Source organism: Aptenodytes patagonicus, chromosome W (genome assembly GCF_965638725.1).
Source record: "Aptenodytes patagonicus chromosome W, bAptPat1.pri.cur, whole genome shotgun sequence".
Classification (NCBI taxonomy): domain Eukaryota; kingdom Metazoa; phylum Chordata; class Aves; order Sphenisciformes; family Spheniscidae; genus Aptenodytes; species Aptenodytes patagonicus.
Genome location: NC_134981.1, coordinates 32,666,557 through 32,689,714, shown reverse-complemented (window position 1 = coordinate 32,689,714; position 23,158 = coordinate 32,666,557). Strand labels below are relative to the sequence as shown.

Below are 23,158 nucleotides of genomic sequence, written 5' to 3'. Positions count from 1 at the left end.
CTGTGCTGAAATGTATCAAGACAGGAACTGTTGATCTAACCTGCAGGACCAGGAGAGATGTATTGGTTCAAAAAAGAGGGGTTTCCATCTTGAGGTGAGGAGCCCATCACCAAATGAGGCTGTGTCACAGCACAGCAGTGAAGGAGAGGGCTGTGCTGCTCTCCAGCACAGACCCCGTTAGACTGACTCAACTTTGTGCTACCTCTGCTTGAGGTAGGAAGCAGCAGCAACCTGATAGGACTTGAGCACTCTTTGAAGAGACCCTGGACATGGAAGAGAAAGCACCTGTAATCTACCCACTGGAGTTTTGCATGCCATTTTAATGGCCCGAGGATGATGGGCACAGTAATGCCTCTCTCTGATCAGATTTAGTTAAAGGTAACCCTGAGCTCTTGATGGAACAGGAGGCATTTAGTACTGCCTAGTATTGTTGGTCATGATAGCTCGTGTAGAGGCTATTACTTGTGTCCAGACCTGCTTACATAGCTCAGCAAAAAGCCTGAAGGAAATAGCATAATTTGCATTAAAGTTATGTAAATATCCAAATACAACTTCTCACTATTCAACCTCTCCACAGTTCATTTTCTCAGAATTTCCCTCTAGGAAAACTCATTACTTACCGTATGCCAGTTTCTCCCAATTACCCCAGGACTTGAAAAGCCTTTCTTCCAGCAGTTAGCAGTAGCTGCTGCTCCCCTCCTTGGCTGTATCCCTTTCTCCTTCCCCTGGCAGATGCTTAGTCCCTTCCCTTCCCCCTTTCATCTCCTACCCAGTTTCCTCTGTCTTACTGGAGGAGAACAACTGTGTGGGGTGGGTCCCTGTGGAGAAAAGGGTGTATGAGTCACTGGACCTGACCAGCTTCCCAGCAGTTTTAGGATGCTGGGGGATGGGGAAAGGAGGGAGCGGCTGCAGAAGGGCATGCTGGAACTGGCTGGATGGCCGGGCACAGAGAGTTGTGGTGAATGGAGTTACATCCAGTTGGCGGCCGGTCACGAGCGGTGTTCCCCAGGGCTCAGTTTTGGGGCCGGTCTTGTTCAATATCTTTATCGATGATCTGGATGAGGGGATCGAGTGCACCCTCAGTAAGTTTGCGGACGACACCAAGTTGGGCGGGAGTGTTGATCTGCTCAAGGGTAGGAAGGCTCTGCAGAGGGACCTGGACAGGCTGGATCGATGGGCCCAGACCAATTGTATGAGGTTCAACAAGGCCAAGTGCCGGGTCCTGCACTTCGGCCACAACAACCCCATGCAGCGCTACAGGCTTGGGGAAGAGTGGCTGGAAAGCTGCCTGTCGGAAAAGGACCTGGGGGTGCTGGTCGACAGCCGGCTGAACATGAGCCGGCAGTGTGCCCAGGCAGCCAAGAAGGCCAATGGCATCCTGGCCTGTATCAGAAATAGCGTGGCCAGCAGGACTAGGGAAGTGATCGTGCCCCTGTACTCGGCCCTGGTGAGGCCGCCCCTCGAATACTGTGTTCAGTTTTGGGCCCCTCACTACAAGAAGGACGTTGAGGTGCTGGAGCGTGTCCAGAGAAGGGCAACGAGGCTGGTGAGGGGTCTGGAGAACAAGTCTTATGAGGAGCGGCTGAGGGAACTGGGGTTGTTTAGCCTGGAGAAAAGGAGGCTGAGGGGAGACCTCATCGCTCTCTACAACTACCTGAAAGGAGGTTGTAGTGAGGTGGGCGTCGGTCTCTTCTCCCAAGTAACTAGCGATAGGACGAGAGGAGAAGGCCTCAAGTTGCGCCAGGGGAGGTTTAGATTGGCCATGAGGAAAAATGTCTTTACTGAAAGAGTGGTTAAACATTGGAACAGGCTGCCCAGGGAAGTGGTTGAGTCCCCATCCCTGGAGGTATTTAAAAGACGAGTAGATGAGGCGCTTAGGGACATGGCTTAGTGGGTGGTGGTGTTGGGTCGATGGTTGGACTCGATGATCTTAGAGGTCTTTTCCAACCTCAATGATTCTATGATTCTGTGCTGCAACCAGCAGCGCGAGGCCACCCACCAGAAGTTAGAGGTTGGGTAGGCCTGTGGCTCTTGCTACATAGGTGTTACAGTCAGAAGGAGCTTTGATGAGCCATTCAGAAATATAGACTGGAGACAACTATCCATTTGAAACAAGAGACAAGTAAGGATCTGAAAAGCTGGAAAAGAAAGGATGAAAAGCCAAGGCTTTCTATGGCATGTATGATGTAGGCATGTAGGATTTTTTGCTCAAAACTTACGGTCAAGTTTAAAGGGGAACGCATCACGATTGCATAAATACTTTTTAACCCATCTACAAAATAGAGTATAATTAAGCAATAATACCTGTTCCATCTGTGAATAAAAAGCAGTAAACTGCCCCATAGGCATTTATTGCAGTTTATTACAAGTATAAGCAGACGAAATAAAAGTTGTTGTTGTTGTTATGCTACAAGGTTTTTTTTTTTCCCCTCTTTCATGTTTTTCTAGGCCATTAATTTTTTGAAATAACCTACACATGTGAATTCTGCCTGTGCTTCATTGACTTATTCTCAAAAATGTATCAGTGGGCATATTTTGTGCTCTGACTTATTAAAGATTTAGTACGCTATTGTAATATCTTATTTATTTTGAGGATATAATGGAGGGTTTCATTCTGAACCAATTTAAAAAAAAACCACATATATTCTGATGTCTTTGATTTTGCTGTGGTGTTTTTGCCTTCATTAGTGAAATGGAAAGCTTTGCTTGACAGGGTAATTGCTGGTCTTGGCATGCTGTAGCAGAGAGTTGTCAGATACGTTAAACTTGATGAGTTTAAATAGAAACTATTGGTTTTGTGAAGGTTTGAGTAAATATCTTAGCAGTTCTCTGCTTTTAATTGGTTGAGTAAACTCATTTGTAGTGCAATTAAATGACTATATAGTAGATGAGGCATATCAGGCTTTTGGGAGCGGCTAGGAATATACAATAAGTTAAACAAGCTGTGAATCAGTAAACATGTAGGATGCTGGCCAAGTCATTAATGGTTTCACAAGCTGTCTGTCTGTCTTCTTTCAGCCAGCCAAAACTTTTCATGCTTCCCAAATGTTAAACTTTTACTGGAATCACAGCAACATTTTTTCCATATTCCAGCTTCCAAGAGATAGCAGGTAGTAGTAGTCCATCTCTTCAAGTTGACATCAGCCTGCTTTCCTGAACCAGCCCAACAAAATAAAGATTACATTTGATTTCAGGAAAGCAAGTGATGTTAGTTCAGTTGCTCTTCACTAATGTATAACTGCTTTTACTTCTACAAAGATGGTAATGTCAATGTGTACATGACATACTGGCTAATGGTGTCATTTTGATAAATTTAATAACTCTCAGAGGCAGCGTTGGCTTGAGCACATGCTGTCCGTAATCTGTGAGTACTCATTCCTGTCCCTTCTCTACCTGGTTGACGGTACTTGCTCGTGCGTAGTTGCATTGGGAATGAGACTAAGAAAGTTACCCAGCTGCAGAATTACACCCTGTCAATCAGATTAATTCTTCATCAGCCTGGAAACCACCTGTGGGAGCTGAGAACACTGGTGTTGCAGGCAGTCCTGGGCACAGTTGTTGCAGTGTGCTTAGTTTAGTGTACTGGTAGGCTGGGGAAATGGCATCACTGCTGTGAACTGGGAGCGTCCTGGAGGAAGAAAGGAGGTCTGCAGGAATAACGTGCTGTTGTCTAGGGCATAGTTTTCTTTGTAAAGCATAAATGCTGTTTGCTCAGGTTACTGTGATATACAGCGGAGGATGTGAATAAGTAATGATAGACATTTTTATACATTGAAGATCATTTAAAATAACTTTATATAGTACAAACAGTGTATGCATCTATAAACGTGAGAGAGAATTGTATTGCAGTTGTCTCGTGAGTCTGGTACACTTGAACTAAAGAATTTTTTTCTGAGGAATTGTGGATAACTGAATCCTAGTGGAAATTTATACAATTACCTGCCTGTGACTATAAGACTGGAGAATACAACTTAAAGAGCTGGGGAAACATAACCAGCATATCCCACATATTTACTGGATTGGATAGTTCTTAGAACTTGCTAGTTCTTCATCTTTAAATAAGGTAGTAATGACCTTACAGATCCACATGATCTGCAAAGGGGATTTATTAAGATACTGTAATATGCTCTGGTTAATATCTGCGTTTCAAGAGTTCATCTTGACATGCTTTCCAAATTAAAGCTCTGAGAAAGATCTACATACCGAGTCCTCAGCCAGTCCTCAGTTCATTCATATAACTTTTTTTTTTTTTTATTAAGGATTGAAGCTTCAGGCACCTGAAGGGTTCACTTTTCTACATGCCAGGAGTGTACAAGGGGACTGAAATAGGGAAAAGAAAAGATGAGATTAAGAAGCTAAGACTGACTGACAGGAGATAGCAACAAAAGAGAGGGGAAAACCAGAATGTAAAGGAAAGAAAAGCAAAGGAAAAGAGTTGTAAGGAAGGGGTGGAGAGAGAAGTGAGTATGAGGGGAGCAGAAGGAAGAGGTGCAGGACAAAAGGCGTGAAACCAGCAGGGAGGAGTAATGGAGGTGAATAACTGTCTTTATTCCAGTTTGGGAGGGGCAAGAGGGAGTGAGACTTAGTAGGAGACACTAAGGGTGGGGTTTGTCTTGGGTTTTGCATAAGGTGGTTTTCCCCTACTTTCATAATGGTGTAATGTCTCTTACCTGCCCTACGCTCAGACAAGAGCAAAGGATTAATGAAAGCTTTTGGAATCAGTAAGAGAAATTTTCTTGTCTAGAAAAAGTTTTCCTCCACAAAGGAAAGCAGAAACAGTGTTGATGTTTTTCGGTGTCTGTAACTTTGGTAGCTGTATGAAGATCTTCCTAAAAATAGTAAGGCAAGAATTGCTTTTTGTGTTTAAATAATTGTATGCTGATAATAGGACCTCATGGGGGCAACAAATTGAATTTAAAAACTACATAATTGAGTCCCATTTCCCCCTCCCCCTCTCTATTTTCTCCTTTTTGTCCTTTCTTTCCATAAACACTCACTACTGTGGTAATTATATACTGGAGATGCTATAAGCATTAAATGCTACAAAGTAGATTTCAAGCAAGGCAAACGTTTTCAGGATTTGCCACAAGGGATTTTGAGAAATGCAGCAGTAATGTCCTGTGTCAGTGTTTCACGGCAGAGTGATTCCTTCTCCTGAGCCTTGAGAGTAAGAAGGCTTGTCCACGTGAGGTTTCCTTTCACTTTCCCCACTGCCTTGACCTTATCTAACCAAGCTTATAGGAAACTTTGTACCTGGTACACCAGTGGAAATTCTGCATGTCAAGATACATCTTAATCCCACATTACCATGCAGTTAATGCAGTGATCTTTGTTTTGGATTACCTACTGGTGACCTACCCCTGATATGGATCACTGCTGATGTCAGGGACTGCACAAGTACGGAAGATTTTGTACCTGGCAATGAGGGAGCCACCCCATCGAACAACTTCTGAACAACCTTCGTGAGAAACCTGTGACATGTTTTAAAATCCCCTGGACCAGAGTCTGAGTCATAATTATCTGACAGCACACTTACAGAATAAGCATTTGTCAGAATAATTTATAACACTATGCCATAGCTGGGGTTTGTATATAGTCCTATGCTGATGGAAATGCCCAAAATCTGTCTGAGCTGAGAGAGTTTGCTATATCTGTTGGAGGGGGCATTTGCTATATCTGTTGTTTGTTTTGGTTTTTGGAGGGAGGGAGTAATTTGTGTACTAATTTGTGTTGACTGAGACTCGTCCTGGTTATGAAACAAAATGAGGTCTGTAGCCATTCGCTAATGTGAAAGGCTGGTCAGCTACATTAAATCAAAACCAAGTCTTTTATATAATATTTATACAGTGTTTTTATATCTATATATTTATTTATTTGTAAAAAAAGTATTTTAAAATACATTTTTAATACAGTTATTCAGTCCTTTTTCTTTTTCTCTCCCATTTGAACTTCTTCAGTGCGGTTTATTTTGTGAGACATAAAGAAACCAGACAAAGATTTGCCATGAAGAAAATTAATAAGCAGAATCTCATCCTCCGAAACCAGATTCAACAGGCCTTTGTCGAGCGCGATATCCTGACGTTTGCAGAAAATCCGTTTGTTGTCAGCATGTATTGCTCCTTTGAAACAAGACGTCATTTATGCATGGTCATGGAATATGTAGAAGGTAAAGTGTTTGTTCTGTTTTACAGTGGAAAAAGAGGGCTTTCTTACACCAAGAAAGAAAAATAAGCTGTATGGTACTTGCATTAGAAAGGCCCTCCTCTGTACTCTGGCAATACAGATTTAGGATCTAAATCCAACAACAAGGTGGCTTTTTTCCCAGTCGTCATCTACTGGTGAGAGCTTGTAAAACACTTGTGCTCCAGCTATAATGGGAAATAACTGCTCTTTGAATAAGTTCCTCATAGACTGTAATTGTAAGTGTCTTAGCATTCAAAGTTCATGTGGAAATGCTGTTTGCTTTTCTGGAGTTCAAATTTTCATTAGCATGTGTTGGGGTATTTGTAATAGTTATTTTTACAAAGAAAGAGGGAAGAGGAAGCAATTTGAAAAGGTGCTAATGCTGAAGGAAGACAGTGGACAGAGACAGTGCAAGATGAGATACCCAGGCTATCGTTGTGTGTGTGCGTTTGCTTTTTTTAATTATTTTTTTAAAGTATCAGCACAGGCTTTATTGGTTTCCAGCTGAACCCTTGTACTGCTCGCTCCCAGCTTCACAGTTTTTCCAGTACAGTAGTTGGTGTGATTACATGTTCAATTGGATCATCTGACTGGAAAATAAACATTTATGACTACAATTTGTGTCTACTTCTACAACTTGTATGGATTGTACTGATACACCTCAGAATTTATAGCGTCATCTGGAACATTTGTCCTGTTTTCACAGGTGGAGACTGTGCTACTTTGATGAAGAATATGGGTCCCTTACCTGTAGACATGGCAAGGATGTACTTTGCAGAAACTGTTCTGGCCTTGGAATATCTTCATAATTATGGAATTGTACACAGGGATTTGAAACCAGACAAGTATGTATATAGAATATAACCAAAAGAGGACTTTGAAATTGTTAGATAAAATATGAAAGGTGTAAATTTGCTATGCATGAAATGTTTTTGTTATCGTGAATGTTATGTAGATTCACAGTTTCTGCACAATATGTGAATTTTCATTACCCACAGTTACAGAGAATGTGTTTTTTCCAAAAGTGCTCTTTAAAATCCTTTAAGATGGGAGAGGCTATCAAAGTAGCTAAAGAAAAATGTACTTACTCTTCTGGCTGAAATGGAGGGAAATGCATTTTGGTCATTAAGGAAAAGATCTTTCAAAGTATGCTTAAAACACTGTTTAATACAAAGTATCATCAACTTGCAGATATTTGCATATACAAAGATAAGATTGGCCAGATGGGAAATCTTTCCTGTTTCATTTTTTTTGCAATATTTAGAAATACAGTATATCTCTTGTAATGTTATTTACATATATAGCAAGTAGCTGTAGTGAAAAGTATGATTGTTGTATCTCCATTAATCTTTTCCCTGTTTCATATTTAAAAAAAAAAGAAAAAAATTGGAGTCACATTACCTTCATAGCATGATAACCTCAGGCCAGCGTAGTATTAGTTACCAGCTAACTTAATACCTGAGGTTTTTTTCAAATGAATGACCCAGCTTGTTACAGACAGAAAATGCCCACCTCACTTCAAAAGCTAAATTTATTGTATTCTAGGTCTTTCAGAATAATGACCCTTTTTTTTTGTTTGAAGCATCTAACATTCAACTCTCAACACTCGTATGGTTCTGTAAGATGATGTGCAATTGCATATAAAAAGTTTGTTTACATCTGGTAATAATAGTAACAAATGTAAGACTGTCAGATTTTTAACCTGTTTATTTTATACCTGGTTAAATTACTTTTTAAGCTGTCTTTATATTTTTGCCATCCTGAGGAAACATTTTCCTCCAAGAATAATAATAATAATAATAAGCACATAATGTTGAATTATATCACAATAACTTCAGATCATTCTAATTTTCAGTTTATTGGTAACATCCATGGGCCATATAAAGCTTACAGACTTTGGCCTGTCAAAGGTGGGGCTAATGAGTTTGACTACCAATCTGTATGAGGGTCACATTGAGAAGGATGCCAGAGAATTCCTTGACAAACAAGTAAGACACAGCTTTTTTCATTTCTACGTCGAGTGTTCAAATGAAGTGAAGTTTTGCCAGCAGAATGTACTGTAATACTGTATAAACTGTTGTTATTTCTGCATTGGTGTTCCGATTGTGTGTGTCAGTTACTTTTACTGATGCCCTGCAGATTATTCTAGGCTTTTTTCTTTCTACATTAGGATCTATTAGTAAGATGAACAACCTAATTGTGTGCAAGTGGATCTGTGAGAGACACAAATAGAAAACTCTTTTTATAAGGAATTCAGAAGTCTCAGCAGAGTACTTGTGGAGCTCATGATGCATTGTACAACCAAGGGTGCTAAAATCCTTGCTATGACCTATTTCCCTTTAAGCATGCCTCATTACCATTGCTCACAATCTGTTCACTGTAAAAGTTACTTCAGATAAAACCATCACAACTTTAATGTAAATATAAGGATATGTTTAAGTTTAAATAAAATATTTGCTGTGATGGTCTCCCATGTATGAAAAGCAAACTGTCCTTTGCATGAGAGACATGCAAATGTGATTATGATGCCCATAAATGTTAGATAGGTCATTCTAAAAACATTAGATGTTATGCAAACTCAGCAGACTAAAACCTATGGGATTCCATTTTTCCATGTTTCCACATTATTTTACATTTCAAGAATTATAAATGATGTGATATAGCTAGTACCACTAGACTTATTTTACCATCATGCTTATTTTCTTTCTTTTAGGTCTGCGGTACACCTGAATACATAGCTCCTGAAGTGATACTGAGACAGGGTTATGGAAAACCAGTGGACTGGTGGGCTATGGGAATTATACTTTATGAATTTCTTGTTGGGTGTGTGCCATTCTTTGGAGATACACCAGAAGAGCTGTTTGGACAAGTAATCAGTGGTGAGGATCATCACAAAAAACCAGATTTCTTAGCTTTCTGTGAAACATTTCAATTTATGTTAATAGTAAAAATATTTACAACTTTACTGATACACTAGGTTTTCAAGCTAGTTTTGCTCAAAAAAAAAAGACACCATTATTGTAATATTGTAATATACAATTTGCTGTCAAAGCAATAAGAATAAATTTGGATTAAAAGCTGAATTGACCGTATATTGTTGCTGAGTACAGAAATGCAGTAAAGTACAATGGTTAAGCTACACTGTTTGAAAAAGAAAAGCAGTATTAGTAGAAAAGTCATGCCACTATGGTACAGTGTTTTCAGTCTTTAGTAGAGAAATTACACCAGAGAAGAAACGGTTAACATAAATTTGCATAAATGGGAAAATGCCTCATGGCACAACGAAGAAATTAACAAAGATGTAATAAAACCTTAAAACAAATGACTCCTGAATAATAAATAATGAGAAAGAGAAGGAAACATACAATTCACAAATTGTTCATGATTTCATTGGTGACTGTTGTAGTGTAATGTTATTCCTGTAACAGCTGTTCTTCTTTCATTTAGAATTCAATAACCTTTTAGATCTTAACCTGCAAGCTGACCCTAAGTATTGTTATGTGGCTTGTGGCAAAACTGACTGATAATTAAACAGAATCGTTTACTATCCTACCTGCTGTTTCCATAAATTTCCCAGATGCATAGATGTAGAAGGCCTCTATTTATGCCAAAAGTTTAACAGAAGGGGGGAAGGGACAGCATACGAGTATGCTAGTGTTTTGCAATAGTTTTCTATGAGCCAAGCATTCCTGTATTCTGTTGTTAAACACTGTTTTGGGTTAAAGGATACTTCCGAGGAAAATGGGACCATAAAAATATTTTTATGGAGTCTGTATAGAGAGTATTAAAATTAGAAGTAATTGGTATGCAACAGAGAGCAACTTGAAAAAGTTGCCTTAACTCTGACTTTATTGCTAGTTCACTACGAGAGCTTTCACAATTTCTACTGAATGTTGGGATCAGACTTAAATAATAACAAACAACTTTCTGTTTTGCTAGATGAAATCAACTGGCCTGAAAAGGATGAAGCACCACCTCCAGATGCCCAGGATCTGATTACCCTGCTGCTCAGGCAGAATCCTTTGGAAAGACTGGGAACAGGTTAGGAGGCACTATTTTAAATTGTTAGTGTGCTAGAAATAGCTTCTACATTCAGCATTGGGAGCTTTTGTTCACCTATTTGTTTTGTCCCGGAAACATCTGTCAGGGCAAGTAGCATGACAACATATCATTATAGCAGAGAGGGTATTTTATAGATTCAAGCCAGTAATATGAGCTTAACAAGATGATGACTGTCCTTTTGTGGAATTTACATGTGGTCGTTCGCATTTATTCTTCTCTTACTTTGATAAGTAAAACAGAAACCTCTCAAAGACCCAGTTAGCTATTGGATGGGGTTCCTTCATGAATACAGTATTAAATAACTAAACACAGAAATAGAGAAAGGGAAACAATACACAACTGATGCTTCTTTTTCTAGAAGTATCTTAACCTGGCAAATTAGTTCCTCCAGGCTTTAGGGTAGTTGATGAGTACTTGAACTAATTATTCAGAAATTACTGTCTGAGGTTGTCTTGTGAAAGGTCTTGTCATTCTCATTCAGCACTACTGCCTTGCATGAAAAAGAATAAAACCAAAAGTGTGAATGTTAAGGAAGTAAATGGATATCGGTGAGAATGCAAGCTGCCAGCTTATTCCACCGTAGTCATTCAGTGCTTTGCTCATTCCATTTCAAGTGAAGAACCTGGCATGTGGTATTAGCAGCAGTGAGCCTGCATAGGCTAATGAAAGTACTGCGCATTTATGTAATAGAGTTTATTTGTTAGTTGATGGAGCAGGATTTATTTGGGAATTTGGGTGAGAGGCAGTAATGAAGACTATTGCACATGATTTTTAAAGTGTTAATGTATGGGAGCCCTAGTCACTGGGCAAAGCACTGTGTAAACACAGCAAAAAAGGCCTCCTACGTAAAAGAGCCTGAATATAAAGCCATATTTTTATTTATAGTGAATACTGTATGCCATGAATGTAAATATATTGGGGATGCTAAGGAAACCAAGTGGCAGGTTGAGTCATGTCGTGGTTTAACCTCAGTCAGCAACCGAGTACCACACAGCCACTCACTCACTCCCCCCCTCCCCAGTGGGATGGGGGAGAGAACTGGAAGAGCACGAGTGAGAAAAACTCATGGGTTGAGATAAAAACAGTTTAATAATTGAAATAAAATGATAATAATAATAATAATGTAATAATAATAATAATACACAAAGCAAGTGATGCACAGTGCAATTGCTCACCACCCGCCGACCGATGCCCAGACAGTCCCCGAGCAGCGGCCCCCCCCGGCCAGCTTTCCCCAGTTTATGTACTGAGCATGACGTCACATGGTATGGAATGTCCCTTTGGCCAGTTTGGCTGTGCCCCCTCCCAGCTTCTTGTGCACCTCCAGCCTTCTCAGTCGGTAGAGCATGGGAAGCTGAAAAGTCCTTGGCTAGTGTAAGCATTACCTAGCAACAACTAAAACATCGGTGTGTTATCAACTTTGTTTTCATCCTAAATCCAAAACACAGCACTGTACCAACTACTAGGAAGGAAATTAACTCTGTCCCTGCCGAAACCAGGACAATATCCACCCCTTATTCTATACCATCTACGTCATGCTCAAGTCTCATATTTTCCAGTACATTTTCATTAATCACTCTATCCCTGCCGAAACCAGGATAAGTCAGCACGACAGTATTTGGAAAATTGCTGGCAAAACTGAGTCTAGCAGTCAGATTGCGATGCATATTTTTAGAGCTAATATGAAAAGGAGCTTTAGGAATCAGTTCATAACTGGCCTTACCACAGCCACTCAGGGGGAACGTGAGTATAACCCCAGACCCCAAGTACTATTGATGCGGTCCCAAAAAACAGGTTTTCCATTGGGACATGGTGACGTGACAGATGAGTGAACTGCATGTCCCTTGCTCCCTGAGCATCTGGGATCTCTGTAGACTTAGACTTCACTGTGGCTGATGGTCTGGAGTAAGTGGCATCCAGCAAAGTTTGTTGTTCTCTCTTGCCCCATGTTGAACAAGATAAGAGTGAGGGAGATGGTATGCCCCAGTCAGCTTTTCCACTTGCTGCCTGCTTCATCTGCTGCAAAGGGCACTACTGCCAAAGGCAAAATGAAGAGCCACAACTAGATCCATTCCCTTGTTTTAAGTATACACCTTTCAGGCATTGTCGTTTCATTGCCAGGATGCTTTTTCCTGGTAAACGTAGCATTAATGCAAGACTGTCACTCTGTGAGAGGCTGGATCACAAGTGGATTGCAAATTCTGCCTCTGTTTTGCTACAGCTGGTTGAGAAAGTGAATTGTCTAGAATGAGGCTGGCTTAAGTCCTGTAATGGTCAGTGCTGCCACACAGAGCATCTGTGCAGGCTGATTTCTTTCGACTGTTCGTGGTTTCTCAAGAGTCCGAAGAAGGCAATCGGGCAGCCATTTCTTTGAAGCACAGAGGGGTGTTTAGAAATCACAACAAAGTTTTTTAAGTGTCAGAAGCAACTCACAGAAACGGAGGCTGCAACATGACAGGTCCCATAGGGGCACTGGAAAATAGCATGATTTATCCCAGGCTCCACCATGCATTTCAAATGACAGTCCTATCTAATACGTATTAGCTAGCTGCATAACACTCCATGAAAATTGTATTTGCTCAGGAGATCTGAGTGGCATAGTCAAGTTGAAAGAAGAGAGAGAGAGATACTACACTACTTTTGAAGAAAGAAAATGACAGAAAAAAGACCTCTTTGGGTTTTTGAAGTGTCTGATACCTAGTCAAGAATTATACAATTCTGCCGTAATATTCCATTACTGTGTTCAGAGAAATGTTCACTCCTTGGCTAGTGACTTAGAATTAGATGTGATTTTGGTTTCCTTTGGGAAGATTTGGCTTTTATGAATTTTTCCCTGGTACAGTCAGGAAAGCAAAGAACCCAACCTAGAAATCTTGTCACTGACTTAGAGACCAATCCTGGAGACTTCACGCTTTTTCTATGGCTCTCTCCTGACTTAGCCTTGACATAGGAAAGTTTACACACAGTATCAAGTTGGTAGTAACTCTTGCTGCTGTAGGTTATCTGTTCAGTTTTTAGAATTACATTTATGCTTATTAATAACATCCCCTCCCACCTCCCCAGGACAAAATTTCCAGTACTTCATTGTGTTCTTATAGTTCTTTCTTAACTTGAAACTAGTGTAGTTAACACGTTATGAAAAAGTAGTAATCCAAGGCAGTAATCCATAAGAAGCCAAATGATAAGGTATTTCCTATAGAATTGTGTATTATTGCCATAAAACATCAAAAGGAGCTCCTGATCAGCATTGGTATTAACATTGAGCAACTATTAAGAATCATTCTTCATTACTTTCTAATTTGTACTTACTCATCTAATGCACATATTTACATTTTGACGATGACTACTACTACATCTGATGCTTCTGACTAATGTGTAGCTGATAGATAATAATTAGCCTAGCCAGAAAAATAGAAATGTTAAAAGGGGGAAGAAGATAAAGCAACATCACCACTGTTAAAGAAATGGCAGCAACAAAACAGGGATAGGGAGGTGGTCTGACAGGTTTAGAGGAGATTCTAGTGGGAATGGGTAGTAGATGTTCCTGACTGCAGTGATGACTATGTCTTTCCATGCTAATTTGCATTTTTGGACCAGGGATGTAGTTGAAACCATGTCAGAGGATTTGGTATCATTTGCTCAGTGTTTCTCTCTGTCTCCCCCAGGTGGTGCATACGAAGTAAAGCAGCATCAGTTCTTCAGGAGCCTTGACTGGAATACTCTGCTGAGGCAGAAAGCAGAATTTATTCCACAATTGGAGTCTGAAGATGACACAAGTTATTTTGACAGTAGGTATTAGATGGTATTAAAAAAATGTGATGAACACCTTGTTTAAATAATCACTGTCTTTGACTTTTGTATTTGCTTACTGCTTTGAAAATCTCCTTTACCAGAATCACTGACAGCTGTGCAATTTCACTGGTGGTTTGATGTTTCAGGAGAAATCATCTTAAGAATAGAATTATGCTTTTAGTTAATATTAAAGCTTGGTACCTGTTCTTCCTGACTAAATTCAAATACTTTATTTCCCTTGTCTGTAGCTCGTTCTGAGAAATACCACCATATGGAAACTGAGGAAGAAGATGATACAAATGATGAAGATTTTAATTTGGAGATAAGACAGTTTTCCTCATGTTCACACAGATTTTCAAAAGTAAGTAAAAAATGCTATAATGTTAATACGTATTGTGTACATAAACATTTTGATACTTTTGTAGAGTTTCAAAATGTTACATATAGAATAGGTGTTTATGGCATTGTTTCTTCAAGAAATGTTAACTGAAATTGAGCAAGAATTAAATAAATACCATTAAATCAAAACATGGGAAGATTCTGTAGGAAAGTTATTTCTTGAATCCTTAAGAAAATTCATGATAGCATAAGAGAAATTTTAGTGAAACTGTTCTGTTAAATGCTAATGCATGTTCCTTATGTTGGTTTTCTCTGTACATAGTCTGTGTCTTGCTCCAATTGTGTCCTGGGGTTGTGGTTTAACCCAGCAAGCAGCTGAACACCACACAGCCATTCACTCACTCCCCCCCTGTCCTGGTTTCGGCAGGGATAGAGTTAATTTCCTTTCTAGTAGCTGATACAGTGTTTTGGATTTAGGATGAGAACAAAGTTGATAACACACCCATGTTTTAGTTGTTGCTAGGTAATGCTTACACTAGCCAAGGACTTCTCAGTTTCCCATGCTCTACTGACTGAGAAGGCTGGAGGTGCACAAGAAGCTGGGAGGGGGGCACAGCCAAACTGGCCAAAGGGACATTCCATACCATGTGACGTCATGCTCAGTACATAAACTGGGAAAGCTGGCCGGGGGGGCCGCTGCTCGGGGACTGTCTGGGCATCGGTCGGCGGGTGGTGAGCAATTGTACTGTGCATCACTTGTTTTGTGTATTATTATTATTATTATCATATTATTATTATAATTTTATTTCAATTATTAAACTGTTTTTATCTCAACCCACGAGTTTTTCTAACTTGTGCTCTTCCAATTCTCTCCCCCATCCCACCGGGTGGGGGGGAGTGAGCGAGCGGCTGCGTGGTGCTCAGTTGCCGACTGAAATTAAACCACGACAGTCCTTTTTGGCGCCCAATGTGGGGCACGAAGGGTTTGAGATAACAACAGGTTAACCGGAGTGTATTAAGGAATTTATATCTGTTAACAGTTGTGGGTCACAATGTTGGTTCCTCTGTTCTCAATATTGATTTGTATAATCTGCATCGCGCTCTTTTTCCTGCTGTACATGTTAAAGATTGGTGTTGGGTTTTGCAGTTTGCTGTGGTCTGCAGTGAATAGTAATGTCTCGCTTGTGAGGTTTGTTTTTAGAACATTGACCTTGACGTTAGTGTGGTATGTAAACTTCGCAATGAAGCCATTACTGTACCACGGAGACCATTTCGTGGAGACAACTAGCAATTGCAGTGACTTTTCTGAGAGTTTTTTTACGGAGGAAATACAGAATGGCAGTGTCACTACCTTCTTCTATGATGTTTCCTCCTTCATTACAGTAACTTCTCAGTATTTTGAAACATCCTTGGGCAGTTAAGATACTTCTATTGGTACTTCTTGGGAATATTGTTTCGGTTTTGTCTAAAGTTGGTAAGCAATTTAAGAATATCATCCGGAGATCTGCCCCAAGGCTGGATAGTTATGAGTGGCAGGGTGTGTGGGACAAGATGGGCAAGTACCTAGGCCAATGGGCACCCCCAGTGTTTTGGAACTTCACCCCTGAGCAAGTGCAGAATCCTGAAAAGTTAGTAGAATATTTGGACAAAGTATGCTGTCACCCTGGCAACTCCAGAGAGATGCAGACCATTGCAACGTGCTGGGGCCTGGCCCATGCCTACTGAGCCCTGTTCAACACCATTCAGTACCCTCAAAGGGAAGAGAAGGTCTCTGGCTCTGACAGTAAAACGACACGCCCTGCGGCCACTCAGACCCAGGCAACGCGCCCTGCGGCCACTCCGACCCCAGCGGCATGCCGTGCAGCCACTCAGACGCCGGCAACAGGCCCTGCGGCCACTCAAACCCGGGCAACACGCACTACGGCCACTCCAACCCCGGCGACATGCACTGCGGTCACTCCAACCCTGGCGACATGCACTGCGGCCACTCCAACACCGGCGACAGGCCCTGCGGCCACTCAGACTCCGGTGACATGCACTTGCACTGCGGCCACTCCAACCCCGGCAACATGCACTGCGGCCACTCCAACCCCGGCAACAGGCCCTGCGGCCACTCAGAATCCGGTGACATGCACTTGCACTGCGGCCACTCCAACCCCAGCAACACGCCCTGTGGCTGAACTAAAGAACCAGCCTGTGCCGGTATCAGTCGCCCCTGTACACAAGACGAAATCTTGGAAGCGGAAGTCAGCTCGTTTAGTAAGGGAGGAAGAAGCTTCTTCTAAAAGGGAACCGGAGGAAGAAGTGTATGAGACAGATGACCCTAGAGAAGGGCCATCACGAGAACGGGAGGAGGAGAGCCGGCCGCTGATCGGGGAGGAGGAAGAGGAAGAACTCATAAACGAGGCAGTGACCACCCGATCTCTATCCCTGAGTGAGCTGTGAGATATACGAAAAGATTTCAGCCGTCGTCCAGGTGAGCCTATTGTCACCTGGCTGCTCCGATGCTGGGATAATGGGGCCAGTAGCCTGGAATTAGAGGGTAGGGAAGCCAAGCAGCTGGGATCCCTTTCTAGGGAAGGGGGCATTGATAAAGCAATTGGAAAAGGGACACGAGTCATCAGCCTTTGGAGGCGACTCTTGTCAAGCGTGAAGGAAAGGTATCCCTTCAAGGAAGATGTCATATATCGCCCAAGCAAGTGGGCCACCATGGAGAAGGGTATCCAGTTTCTGAGAGGATTAGCTGTGCTGGAGGTGATTTATGATGACCTGAACAATGAACAACTATCCAAAGATCCAGACGAAGTCAAGTGCACACGACCCATGTGGCGGAAGTTTATAAGGAGCTCACCATCGTCATATGCCAACTCATTGGCAGTGATAACCTGGAAAGATGGAGAGGAACAAACAGTGGATGAATTGGCTAGTCAACTCCGGCAATACGAGGAAAGTCTTTCTTCCTCCCTCGTCTCGGCTGTGGAGAAACTGTCCGAAAAACCGTCCCGGGAGATCCAGCAACTCAGAGAGGATAGGTCCTACTCCTCACCTGTACGGACCAGTATCTCGGCTATTAGAAGTAAGCGTTCTTTTGCTCAAGAGAGAGAATATAAAGGGTACACACCACGGGGCACCCTATGGTTTTACCTGCGTGACCACGGAGAGGACATGAGGAAGTGGGATGGGAAACCTACTGCAGCCCTAGGGGCACAGGTACGTGAATTGCAAGGGAAAACAATCACAGAAAGAGGTTCTTCCAGGAAAATTGCTGCTCCAGTTTCCAGCGGGCAGTTCCCCAGACAGGGGAGAAGGGCTGATCTTACTCCTGATCTTAATGAAGAAACTTCTGACTCGTACGTACAAGAAGTGAGAAATGAGTACTGTGATGAGGATTAGAGGGGCCCTGCCTCCAGCCAGGGGGAGGAAAGGGACAACCGGGTTTACTGGACTGTGTGGATTCGGTGGCCTGGCACATCAGACCCACAGGAGTATAAGGCTCTAGTAGACACCGGTGCACAGTGTACCCTAATGCCATGAAGCTATATAGGGGCAGAACCCATCTGTATTTCTGGGGTGACGGGGGGATCCCAACAGCTAACTGTATTGGAAGCCGAAGTGAGTCTAACTGGGAATGGGTGGCAGAAGCCCCCCATTGTGGCTGGCCCAGAGGCTCCGTGCATCCTTGGCATAGACTACCTCAGGAGAGGGTATTTCAAGGACCCAAAAGGGTACCGGTGGGCTTTTGCTATAGCTGCCTTGGAGATGGAGGAAATTAAACAGCTGTCCACCTTGCCTGGTCTCTCGGAGGACCCCTCTGTTGTGGGGTTGCTGAAGGTCGAAGACCAACAAGTGCCAATCGCTACCACCATGGTGCACCGGCGGCAATATCGCACCAACCGAGACTCCCTGATTCCCATTCATGAGCTGATTCGTCGACTGGAGAGCCAAGGAGTGATCAGCAAGACCCGCTCACCCTTTAACAGTCCCATATGGCCAGTGCGGAAGTCTAATGGAGAGTGGAGACTAACAGTAGACTATCGTGGCCTAAATGAAGTCACGCCACCGCTGAGTGCTGCTGTGCCGGACATGCTAGAACTTCAATACGAACTGGAGTCAAAGGCAGCCAAGTGGTATGCCACAGTTGATATTGCTAATGCGTTTTTCTCAATCCCTTTGGCAGCGGAGTGCAGGCCACAGTTTGCTTTCACTTGGAGGGGCGTCCAGTACACCTGGAACCGACTGCCCCAGGGGTGGAAACACAGCCCCACCAGTTGCCATGGACTGATCCAGACTGCACTGGAGCAGGGTGGAGCTCCAGAACACCTGCAATACATTGATGACATCATCGTGTGGGGCAACACAGCAGGAGAAGTTTTTGAAAAAGGGAAGGAAACAGTCCAAATCCTGCTGAAGGCCGGTTTTGCCATAAAACAAAGGAAGGTCAAGGGACCTGCACAGGAGATCCAATTTTTAGGAATAAAATGGCAAGATGGACGTCGTCAGATCCCAATGGATGTGATCAACAGAATAACAGCCATGTCCCCACCAACTAGCAAAAAGGAAACACAAGCTTTCTTGGGTGTCGTGGGTTTTTGGAGAATGCATATTCCAAATTACAGTCTGATCGTAAGCCCTCTCTATCAAGTGACCCGAAAGAAGAAGGATTTCAAATGGGGCCCTGAGCAACGACAAGCTTTTGAACAAATTAAAGAGGAGATAGTTCACGCAGTATCCCTTGGGCCAGTCCGGGCAGGGCAAGATGTAAAAAATGTGCTCTATACCGCAGCTGGGGAGAACAGCCCTACCTGGAGCCTCTGGCAGAAAGCACCAGGGGAGACTCGAGGTCGACCCCTAGGGTTTTGGAGTCGGGGATACAGAGGATCCAAGGCCCACTATACTCCAACTGAAAAAGAGATCTTGGCAGCCTATGAAGGGGTTCGAGCTGCTTCAGAAGTGATCGGCACTGAAGCACAGCTCCTCCTGGCACCCCGACTGCCGGTGCTGGCTGGATGTTCAGAGGGAGGATCCCCCTGTACACATCATGCAACTGATGCTACGTGGAGTAAGTGGGTCGCACTGATCACACAACGGGCTCGAATAGGAAACCCCAGTTGCCCAGGAATCTTGGAAGTGATCATGGATTGGCCAGAAGGCAAAGATTTTGGAATATTGCCAGAGGAGGAGGTGACGCGTGCTGAAGAGGCCCCAATGTATAATGAACTACCAGAAAATGAGAAGCAATATGCCCTGTTCACTGATGGGTCCTGTCGTCTTGTGGGAAAGCATCGGAGGTGGAAAGCTGCTGTATGGAGTACTATGCGACAAGGTGTAGAAACTGCTGAAGGAGAAGGTGAATCAAGCCAATTTGCAGAAGTAAAGGCCATCCAGCTGGCTTTAGACATTGCTGACCGAGAAAAGTGGCCAGTGCTCTATCTCTCTACTGACTCATGGATGGTGGCAAATGCCCTGTGGGGGTGGTTGCAGCAATGGAAGCGGAGCAACTGGCAGCGCAGAGGCAAACCCGTCTGGGCTGCCGCATTGTGGCAAGATATTGCTGCTCGGGTGGAGAACTTGGCTGTAAAAGTCCATCACGTAGATGCTCACGTACCCAAGAGTCGGGCCACTGAAGAACATCAAAACAACCAGCAGGTGGATCAGGCTGCTAAGATTGAAGTGGCTCAGGTGGATCTGGACTGGCAACAGAAGGGTGAGTTATTTCTAGCTCGGTGGGCCCATGACACCTCAGGTCACCAAGGAAGAGATGCAACATACAGATGGGCTCGTGATCGAGGGGTGGACTTGACCATGGACACTATAGCCCAGGTTATCCATGAATGCGAAACATGCGCTGCGATCAAGCAAGCCAAGCGGTTAAAGCCCCTCTGGTATGGAGGACGATGGCTGAAATATAAATATGGGGAGGCCTGGCAGATTGATTATATCACACTCCCACAAACCCGCCAAGGCTAGCGCCACGTGCTTACAATGGTGGAGGCAACCACCGGATGGCTGGAAACATATCCCGTGCCCCATGCCACTGCCCGGAACACTATCCTGGGCCTTGAAAAGCAAGTCCTATGGCGACATGGCACCCCAGAAAGAATTGAGTCAGACAACGGGACTCATTTCCGAAACAACCTCATAGACACCTGGGCCAAAGAGCACGGCATTGAGTGGGTGTATCACATCCCCTATCATGCACCAGCCTCTGGGAAAATTGAACGATACAATGGACTGTTAAAGACTACACTGAGAGCAATGGGTGGTGGGACGTTCAAACATTGGGATGCACATTTAGGAAAAGCCACCTGGTTAGTCAACACGAGGGGATCTGCCAATTGAGCAGGCCCTGCCCAGTCAGAACTTTTACGTACTGTAGATGGGAATAAAGTCCCTGTAGTGCACATAAAAACTATGCTGGGGAAGACAGTCTGGGTTATTCCTGCCTCGGGCAAAGGCAAACCCATCCCTGGGATTGCTTTTGCTCAAGGACCTGGGTGCCCTTGGTGGGTGATGCGGAAGGATGGGGAAGTCCGATGTGTACCTCAAGGGGATTTGATTTTGGGTGAGAATAGCCAATGATTTGAATTGTATGACGTTAATTGCTATATAATACTGTATATCATCACTTCTGTGGTGGCTATATGCCATATTAACAGTATTACAGTAAGAATCACCCAGACTAATGAAGAATGAATTTGATGAAACCAAGCAAAGTGCAGCAATGATAGAACCGGACAAGCGCAGCGATAATGGAACCAAAACTGGCTTCAGCATGCCACAATCCAACACCACACACCATCTCTCCTGCCCTGAAGGACTGTTATGACAGATGGAGCCCAAAGGCATGGACTAAATGAACTCAACAGAGAGTTTAGAGGGATGGCCGATAGACTAAGGGAATGATATCTCTGTGTATATATAGCAAAAGACAGAAAAAGTGGTGGTGATTAATTGAAATGTACTGGAAAGTGTGGGGACCTGGGCATGACATAGATGGTCTATAATAAGGGGTGGATACTGTCCTGGTTTTGGCTGGGATAGAGTTAATTTCCTTTCTAGTAGCTGATACAGTGTTTTGGATTTAGGATGAGAACAAAGTTGATAACACACCCATGTTTTAGTTGTTGCTAGGTACTGCTTACACTAGTCAAGAACTTCTCAGCTTCTCATGCCCTGCCAGCGAGAAGCTGGGAGGGGGCACAGCCAGGACAGCTAACCCAAACCGGCCAAAGGGGTATTCCATACCATGTGACGTCATGCTCAGTATATAAACTCGGGGGGGAGTTAGCCGGGGGAGTGGTGACCACTGCATGGGAACTGGCTGGGCATCGGTCAGTGGGTGGTGAGCAACTCCATTGTACATCACTTGCTTTGTATATTCTTTTATCATCTTTATTATTATTTTCCCTTCCTTTTCTGTCCTATTATACTGTCTTTATCTCAACCCACGAATTTTACTTCCCCCCCCCGATTCTCTCCCCCATCCCACTGGTCAGGGGTGTCGTGCTTTAATTTCAGTCGGCAACTAAGCACCACGCAGCCGCTCGCTCACTCCCCCCGACACCGGTGGGATGGGGGAGAGAATTGGAAGAGCACAAGTTAGAAAGACTCGTGGGTTGAGATAAAAACAGTTTAATAATTGAAATAAAATTATGATAATAATATGATAATAATAATAATACACAAAGCAAGTGATGCACAGTACAATTGCTCACCACCCGCCGACCGATGCCCAGCCAGTCCCCGAGCAGCGGCCCCCCCGGCCCGCTTTCCCCACTTTATGTACTGAGCATGACGTCATGTGGTATGGAATGTCCCTTTGGCCAGTTTGGCTGTGCCCCCTCCCAGCTTCTTGTGGACCTCCAGCCTTCTCACTCAGGAGAGCATGGGAAGCTGAAAAGTCCTTGGCTAGTGTAAGCATTACCTAGCAACAGCTAAAACATCGGTGCGTTATCAACTTTGTTCTCATCCTAAATCCAAAACACTGTACTAGCTACTAGAAAGGAAATTAACTCTATCCCTGCCGAAACCAGGACAATATCCACCCCTTATTCTATACCATCTGCGTCATGCTCAAGTCTCATATTTTCCAGTACATTTTCATTAATCACCACCCCCTTTTTTTTTTATATATATATATATACACACACACACACAGAGATATCATTCCCTTCGTCTGTGGGCCATCCCTCTAAAATGTTCGGTGAGTTCATTTAGTCCATGACTTCGGGCTCCATCTGTCATAATAATCTTTCAGGGCAGGAAAAATGGAGATGGTATGTGGTGTTGGATTGTTTCATGTTGAAGTCAGTTCTGGTACCATCATCACTGTGCTTTGCTTGGTTTCACTGAAGTTATTCTTCATTAGTCTGGGTGATTCTTATTGTAATAACATTAGTATGGCATATATTATTATTAGTATGATTAGTATATCTGTGTATTATTAGTATAACTATTATAACTATAATTAGTACTTAACATCACATAATTCAGATCATTGGCTATTCTCACCCAAAATCAAATCCCCTTGAGGTACACATCGGACTTCCCCATCCTTCTGCATTATCCACCAAGTGCACCCAGGTCCTTGAGCAAAAGCAATCCCATGGATGGGTCTGCCTCTGCCCGAGGCAGGAATAACCCAGACTGTCTTCACCAACATATTTTTTATGTGCACTACAGGGACTTTATTCCCATCTACAGTACGTAGAAGTTCTGACTGGGCAGGGCCTGCTCGATTGGCAGATCCCCGAGTGTTGACAAACCAGGTTGCCTTTGCTAA

The 23,158-nt window shown here is 43.2% G+C and overlaps 1 protein-coding gene across 1 annotated transcript in view; it reads left to right on the top strand.

The window, feature by feature from the left end:
- Positions 1-23,158, top strand: part of LOC143172234 (microtubule-associated serine/threonine-protein kinase 4-like) — a 160,706-nt gene that overhangs the window by 88,148 nt on the left and 49,400 nt on the right. The window contains exons 13-19 of the mRNA XM_076361464.1: positions 5,958-6,166; positions 6,890-7,028; positions 8,039-8,171; positions 8,897-9,062; positions 10,123-10,224; positions 13,911-14,033; positions 14,286-14,398. Of these exons, the coding sequence (XP_076217579.1) occupies positions 5,958-6,166; positions 6,890-7,028; positions 8,039-8,171; positions 8,897-9,062; positions 10,123-10,224; positions 13,911-14,033; positions 14,286-14,398 (985 nt within the window). The remainder of the gene's footprint in view (positions 1-5,957; positions 6,167-6,889; positions 7,029-8,038; positions 8,172-8,896; positions 9,063-10,122; positions 10,225-13,910; positions 14,034-14,285; positions 14,399-23,158) is intronic.